At 37.7% G+C, this 8238-nt stretch overlaps 1 protein-coding gene across 2 annotated transcripts; it reads right to left on the bottom strand.

Moving 5' to 3' along the window:
* Positions 1–570: 570 nt before the first annotated feature.
* On the bottom strand, positions 571–4419 carry zgc:171579 (uncharacterized protein LOC557116 homolog). 2 transcript variants are annotated; one of them, XM_066661535.1, is made up of 2 exons: positions 3131–3168; positions 571–2942 (listed from the first exon to the last, which is right to left on the bottom strand). In XM_066661535.1, the coding sequence occupies exon 2, from the start codon at positions 2921–2923 to the stop codon at positions 1904–1906; it is 1020 nt and encodes a 339-aa protein (XP_066517632.1). In that variant the 5' UTR covers positions 2924–2942; positions 3131–3168; the 3' UTR covers positions 571–1903. The 2 variants fall into 2 exon arrangements, with proteins under 2 accessions (XP_066517632.1, XP_066517631.1); XM_066661534.1 differs by lacking the exon at positions 3131–3168 and adding an exon at positions 4244–4419 and having other exon boundaries at positions 572–2942.
* Between the last annotated feature and the right edge of the window lie 3819 nt (positions 4420–8238).

The following is an 8238-nucleotide window of genomic DNA, read 5'->3' on the forward strand; positions in this document are numbered from 1 at the left end:
CCATGTAGCAAACTAGGGTTGGATTGCCAGTTTAGGCAGGAAATGCTAAGAGTGTTTGTGCATGACTGCTAACACTGCATTAGCCTTCGTTTATAATATGATTTACACTGCTAGCTGTTCTGGATAAGAATGTCTGCCAAGTGCTATAAATGTTAATGTATTTTGAGCATCGCTATAGAGCATAAACTGGTTCATTGAGGCACTAGAAAACAATTTGAATCTTTAACCCATGTGAGCTGCAAATTCTAGAAAGGATTAAAAAAAGTCAAATATAAAATATTCACTTTCATAAAAATTGCTTGTGAATGTTGGGGCATGTGTCTTGGTAATTTCTTTTTCACACAGGACCATTTCAGCATATGGATATAATGCTTTATTCTGACAGCAACATGATGAATTGATAAGTTGGTAACTAATACAGACAGTGTAGAAATATGGGGAACAGTTAAATATAGTTACATTTCCCCTCTCCATCTACATAAAATCTGTGGTCAAATTTCCTGATATTTAAGATTTTTGTTACCCTTTGTTTTGCATGATAATACCAATGGCCGTTTACTGTCAGTCTGAAGATTAAAATAAAAATAGATAGGTACAATGGTTTCAGTGTAAGACAACTTTCTTCCAGTAAATATAAGCAATCAGCAGAAAATTATGCAAAACAATGATCAATAATCTTCCAGCTGTCCACATTGCTTTCTAAAAAAAACAAAGTCAGTTTGCAGAATTTAATTTCACTTTATTATAATTTTTCAAATGAATGCTTCATATAATGTAAACAAACAATAGAAAATACATATTGAGAAAATTCCACAGATTCTTTTAAACAGATAAATGAATGAAAACAAACATTTCAATAAACATATTGTAACAGGAAGAAAAACTAAATTTACTTACAAAGCATGTTTTCAAGTTTGCCCTCAAATCTGCTCTGTCATCAAGATAAGTGTGCCTTTTGTACATGCACAAATTGAAGAAGCTATTGGTGGAGGATACAAGTAAATGATGAATTTAGAAGCAAAACATTCATTCACCATAAGCATATTTCAACCCCTTTTCCACTTTTTTTTTGTTACAGCACATTTCGAGCTTGTGATATGGAGACAGATTAAAGATTTCCACTGACAGTGTAATTTCATCCAAGACCAGGCCTCATTTATATTCAGGAAAGCACATTTGGACATTATAATGTAGAGATCTTTCTCATAATGTGCTTCTGGTCTCTCATTACTGACTTTTATCACTTACATAACACATTTTTCATGAAAGAAAACCCAGATGTGTAAATGTTGCTGAGAAAGCCAATGTGGGACATTTGGAATTAATCTAAATGACAAATTTAAAACCTGTTTTGTACTGCAAATAGATTGATTGGATTATTCCACGTCTTTCTTGGTCAGCACCCAAAATGGTACATGACAGTGTGTCCAAAACTATATGTGGTCAATCTAATCCCAGATCATTGCTCATTCATAAGAAACAAAACCCAGAATAACTAATGTTGATAATGGGCCATTCTGCATATTGTTTTGCTATGGTCTTCCAATTAGCTGTGTTTCAAACACTGGTATGCTGCTCGACTAGTATGACCCTTCTGGGTGACTAGCTAAGCCAGCCGCAGACTAGCATAAGACATTTTACACCAACTTCCACCAGCACAGAAAAGTTTAGATAGCCATTTTTAAGAAAAGTTAAATAACACTGTAGAAAAATAGTAAAGATATTGGAAAAAAATACAAATAAGCAATCTCAAAAATTCTGTGAAGGTGTTTAGAAATGAGCATCCTGTGAATTAGCGAAATGGACTTATGTCCAAAAAAAAACAACTTACATTTTCAATAAATTAAAAATGCAGATGTTTCTAAGAATGCTAATAACCACAGCACATTCCTGGCCTTGCTCTTTAATCCTGGGTGGAAATTGTTGCTCTCTCCAGTGGGTCTGATGTCCCACAGGATGACTTCAGGCTACTTGCAGTCCTCAAGCAGGGCAAGTAGCTTCGAACTAGTGCCCGGAAATCACTTCGCAGGAACATATAGAGCACAGGATCAAGCAGGCTGTTGAGGCTTAGCAAACCTCTCCCCAGCTGATAAAATACAAATATGTCCTTCTCCCACCGACAGGCTTCCCTGTGGATCAGCAGCCCCAGGTACTTCACGCATCCAATGAAATGATAGGGTCCCAGCACTATAACAAATATGACCACCAGGAGGGTGAGCAACCCTCTGATACGCCTCTTCTCCTCGGACAAAAGGGCGTTGATTGTTGTCAGCGACCGAAGGGTTTTGCAGTGGAGCCCAACGATGAAACTGAGGGGCAAAATGAAGGACAGGGTTAAAGTAATCAGTCTGTAGGTGATGAAACTGGCCTCTGAAGGATACTTCTCAATACACAGGGTGTAATTATGCTTGGGGAAGAGTGAGTCAAAGGCCACGGAAGGTGGCACCATGATTATGACCCAAATGCCAATAGCAATCATCCAGGTGGACTTGAGTCTCCGGAAGCTCTGGAACTTTAGAGGCCTGACTATGGCCATGTGTCGCTCCAGAGCAATAAGACACATGAAGAAGATCCCTGCATAGATGCTGATGTAGAAGAACAAGCCCATGAACTGACAACCCCGAGGTCCAAAGCGCCAGTAGTGTTCGTTGGCATAGTAGTCTATCCAAAAAGGAAGGGTGAGGAGCTGGATGAGGTCAGCAAGAAGCAGGTTAATGACATACACCGGTAGAACATTCTCTGCCTTGACCAGCCGATAGAGTCCAAAAAGAGCCATCAGGTTCAGTGGTGTACCAATGATGAAGAAGATGCCATACATGACAGGGAGGAAAACACTGTCTTGTTTGAAGTCTATGCCACATGTGTTGCCCACATTGGAGATGCCAGGTGTGATAAGAGAGCTGATGTTTGGAATGATGTCCATCTTTCTGCTATGTAGGACACTGATAGAAAGAGAGGGTTTAAATAGGTTTTGAATGTTACCAACAAAAACAACCTACACAGATTGGTAGCATATAATAGCACTTTTACAAGTGAACTGTTGCTTTATTCTCAGAACATATTAAGCCTACCTAAACTACTTCTTCTATCTGTTCTCTCACTATTTATATAGACTCATTAATTCACTCACAAGGCCAGGCTGGGACAGCTAGGACAATGACGAAATCCCTCTCAATGTAGGTAACTGTAGTGATAAGAATCGCAACATAATTTTGAGGGTCAGTTAGTGGGTAATGCTTCCAAAACTTTCTGAGTATATTTAACATGGCTATTACATTGGTAACATAAATCATGGCATGAGTTTTAAAAGCTTCAAATGATGCTTGTTGACACATCCAAACATTGCTGAGGTGCACTGCTATTAGCTTAGCTTTGACATGCTATTAGTATCCCCTAAAGCTCTAGGAGAAATTAGCATTATGGAAGAGGTCTTTTTCTTCCCCTGTTCTTGACTAAGTCTGCCCCTATCACAGCTCTAATGGCCAGTACCTCATTACCAGTTTGGGAATAACAAATGGGCTCTGAGGATTATTATTATATTTTTTTAATAGCAAAACACAGTCATTTCACCTGATTTATCCTAGATATGTGACATTTTCCCCACATACAAAGTAATATAATGTGAGATGAATTATGCAACTTGAATTTTAATTTTGTACAAAGCTAGTCGAATGCCTCGCTGTTGTGGGAAAAATAAGCCACATTAGTAGCTGGAGAAATGTCAGCAACTGTTGCCATAACTGATTCCAAACTGATACTGATTTCATTTGGCTGGATCAGCTGGCATCATTTGCCTTTATATAGTTTATAATAGGGAGTCAACCCAATCCATCCACTTTATTAGATCCACCTGTTTTGTACTTATTTTACTGCACGTTTTATGACCTTATGTGCATCATATAGGTGTAAGGTTCAGCGCTGCAGGCCATCTGTTATTATGGCATCTACCCCATTCAGCACTGATCAGTTTCTGACAAAAGGCAGCTGTTGACTGGATATTCAAAAATATTAAATCCTTATGGTTTATCAGTATAAAATACACTCATCAGTGTTTTGTTGCACTGGTACGACTGGATCAGACACAGCAGTGCTGCTGAAGTTTTACGACAGAAGTCTAATACAGTGGATTGTGCATTAACACATTGTTTCAAAAAAACTGCAGCAGCACTAGAAAGCCTAGGATTCACTTACCTCCACACGTTAACAAAATTGTTATGAAAAACAATATTCAAACAATACTCACATTGTCTCCTCGGTGAGAAGAAAAATCTCCTTAAAACAGCTGTGTATCAGGTGCCTGTTCAGACTGCCTTATTCATGTTTGGTATATAAATGATAAATGTATGTTATAATATGTAAAAATATACAAGCTTTCCAAGCTTATGCTGCAAGCTGGAGAAGCAGAGGTGTAATCTGGGAGCTTTCACAAGTGTGTTCACTACAGAGGTTGTCATCAACAGTTTAACAGCCACGCCAAAAAGAGGAAGCAATGAAGAAGCTTGCATCAGCTGGTTATGATGAACTGACACTGTGGGTTTTGTGGATTTCTAAATAAACATGAGAACAGATAAATGCAACGGTACGTCCATTTTAGTTATTGAATGGTTTATTTTGGGGGAAAACTAATTATATTTTGACTGAAGGTCACCAAAGTCAAAATTATGACCAAATTTGGAGTTCTAAACCCAAGCTCTATTTTTCAATCACAGAAGTGAATGTCATTATATGAAAATCACTGCAATGCAGCTCTGTAATAAACAATGGGATTAAATATCTCATAGTTTTTGCTATTGAGACCCTGGGCTTACATTAAAGCTGAGTAAACATCAGCAGTGCTGTTGTATGTTGTGATTGTAATGTGTAATATAGTTTAGCATTACGACAGCAAAATGTATGGTCCGGTGTTATAAATAATTTGGGAATATTTGACATACAGACAGACCACTGGACAAATAGATGTGTATATGTGTGTGTGTGTGTGGAGGTTTCCCAGATTGCAAAATCAGTTTTGTAATATTTGAGAGCAGGTCCTCATTTCTGACGTGACCTTTTCTGTGAGGTTGACTTTGCTTGTGATTTTATATTTTTGGGTATGGACTTCTTCACTCTGGTAATCTACCCGTGAAATAACCCCCAGAATGTTGTCATGATGATGAGTGTTTCCTGAGCTGCAGTTCTCTCAAAGACTCATTTGTTCATATGCAAAGATTTTGGTCGTTTGTTCAGGCTGTTATTGGCCATAAAAGAGATTATGAAAAAGAAATGAATGAGCTTTGTTGTGATCAAGAAGATTATTACAATTCTGAAAATAAAACAATGAACTGTGATGAAGTAAAAAAAAATGCAAGTAAAAAAATGATAAAGCAAAAGCATTAATTTTTTTTGCTGATTTACTACTCGCAGTGTAATTTCATGCAAGATCTATATTAAGGAAATCACTTTCATAAGCCATAATGTTCTACACTTATCACACCATTACTCTTGGTTTTCCTCATATATCACCCACAACGTTATATTTAAGTCTACAGGCCGGATTAGGAAAGAAAAATGAAAAGTACTGAAGTTGCCGGCCGTAATAATAATAATGCGTTTGTGACACATACCAGAAAATTTGTAGTTAGTTTATTCCTGAGCAGTCATCACATCTGGAATATATTTGTATGTCAATTTAACTACTGTATATACAGTGGCGGATGCTGGTCTTTTAAGGAGGGGAAGCTCAATTTCGGCCTACATCATAAAATGTGTCAGTTTATTTATGAGTCATTTTTATTTAAAGAAAATGATCTGTGACCCTGTCGTACCAACAAGGCGTCTTTTCCAGGGACTTGACTAGTGTCCTCTCAATGGCCAGCAGAGCTAGGCTGCTAAAACGGCCTTGGCCCATGTGAAATGTGTCCGCCTCGTTTCGCTGCACTTCGCTTCTTCGCTATTGAACTCTGTGGAAGCACTGTGAAGCTGCGGGAATGATTGAGAGGAAAGCCGCGTCTTTACCAGTGATAAGAAGCTGATTCTGAACAAAAGTTGAGTGCGTTGTAGTGCATATTTATTCACTGACATGTACACACAACAGTGTATATTTGATCACTTATTTTTTTACATTTTAGGGGAAGCTGAGCTTCCCTTGCAGTCTTAGAGCAATCGCCTCTGTGTATATATTTATATACAGTCAATAATGTATTGATTATTACTCATGTTTACATTGTAAATACATAGATAATATTGTTGCTGTCCAATTAAAAACGTTTCTCCATTTCGTGTGATTGTATTTACTACATCATTTGAACACAGCAGCTGTCCTTCAATTTCATGGGAAAACTTCATGATGAATGAACCAATAGGAATGCTCCAAAATTACTTCCTCTGAAAGTTAAGAAGGGTTTTTCCTTCTCCTGGAAAGTTATTTTGGGAGATATATGTTTATAATTGAACAGTGACAATATGCACATGAGCTAAAGCTGGGCACACACTCTATATTGCTAAACACAGTATTTGATAGAAGTTTCCGATATTTTGAAATATACTAGTGTTGTGTAAAGGGACCAGGGCCTGATGGTTGAGCAATGATGTTTCAAAAACAGTTCTATCAAATGCATTTGGTGTATTATGTGCTCCTCCTTTGAATATAAGTAAATTATCCGTTCCTGTTAGAATGACATTTTCTTTTGTACATGATATTCTGTGTTTTAATGTGAGTAGTTTCCTGTTTGCTGCTCAAGGATGTTGGATATACTGTACACGATGCTTTCCTCCTTCACACCTGGTGCTCTTGCGTGAATGCTGCCATATCTTCTGTTTGCCTACAATACTCATCTGTTGTGTACATATAAGGCAGTTTGTAATTTCGTACTACACCTATAAGGAAAGGTTCACTTGAGGTCTATTCTGATTAGTTTTCTGTGACATTTTCCATATCCGTATGACTGTCTGCATACTGTATAATCTCATGTATTACCCATAATAGACAGAGCTTCGCCTGAGAGTCTGACCCTTGTGTCATTCTTTGGCCAACTCCTCTCGAGCTCAATAAGGAAGATTGCGACTGGGACACTTAGAGGGTTGGACTGAGGATGAGAATCACATTAAAGGGAATCCTAACAGTTGCTTAGCTGGTGCTGTTCTGTGGAGTGTCACTCTATAAAATAGCCAGGGATTAACCAATAGGCTTTTCCCATTATACATGCATCATCTGCCATATGAGAAATAACCACTAATGCCATCTCAAGTGTTAGTGAAGCATTATGCTAATAACATGAATCAGAGGATTGGAATTACGCTCTCTGTACTGATATTGTTTCGATAAGGAGCATATGAGGATATAGAGGCCTTGTATAAAAAGATGAGCACTTCAATTAGCAAAGGAAATAATGTGAGGTGTTTTTGTCAAGTGCTTTGCTTTGTGAGGTCTGGAGAGGGCTTTTCAAAACTACAATATTGCAGTATGAGAATATAAGAGGAGAAATCATTAAGGCTGAATCTAAAATGAGCAATTTGTTTGCTGCAATTGGCAATTAACGTCCACTCACTGGCCAATTATTGAGGTTCACTTTCTAGGTGTACGATTACAGATTTTAGTAGAAGTGTCAGCCACTATTTGCCTTGTTCATGACTGACTGCTTTCTGAACACAGTACTGCGTATGGCCATGCTTTATTTCTGCTCGTACCAGAGCGGCTTCTATCTCTAAAAGCCAATGTAATGGTTCAAAATCATACTGGAAATCACGGGTAAAATCTGAAAACCATCAAGTAAATACATTATAGCATTTGGCTCCAGTAGATTTTCTGCAAGAGCTACTGCACAATGACAATCTGTTTAGCATTACTTATGTGCTGATTGGCTCTATTTATTGAAAAGCAGGACCTTTAGCCAGGCACCATTTTAAGAGTAACAAGCTTTCCCATTTATATTTTGTATCATTTTATCAGAGAAAACCATGGCGGGGAAAACCTAAGGAAATAAATATCTGAATATTTTCGGTTGCGCTGCTTTATTGCTGAATCCTTTGTTGCCAATACTTGCCCCAAGTTCACTTAAAATTCTCTTCTCTTTGTTTAAATTAGCAATTGTTCCACTTTACTAAGAGCTTGTTATGTCTCTGTCTCCTAACTAGGTTCTTTAACTTTCCTTCTAAGGGCTGTCAGATCTTCCTAACTTTCTGTGAGTCTTACTGAAGGTTATTGACATTTCTTCTACCAGTTTTAACTAGCTTGAGAATGCTGCAAAATATTCAGCCGAG

The sequence above is a fragment of the Hoplias malabaricus genome, chromosome 2, assembly GCF_029633855.1.
Source record: "Hoplias malabaricus isolate fHopMal1 chromosome 2, fHopMal1.hap1, whole genome shotgun sequence".
In the NCBI taxonomy this organism is placed as follows: Eukaryota; Metazoa; Chordata; class Actinopteri; order Characiformes; family Erythrinidae; genus Hoplias; species Hoplias malabaricus.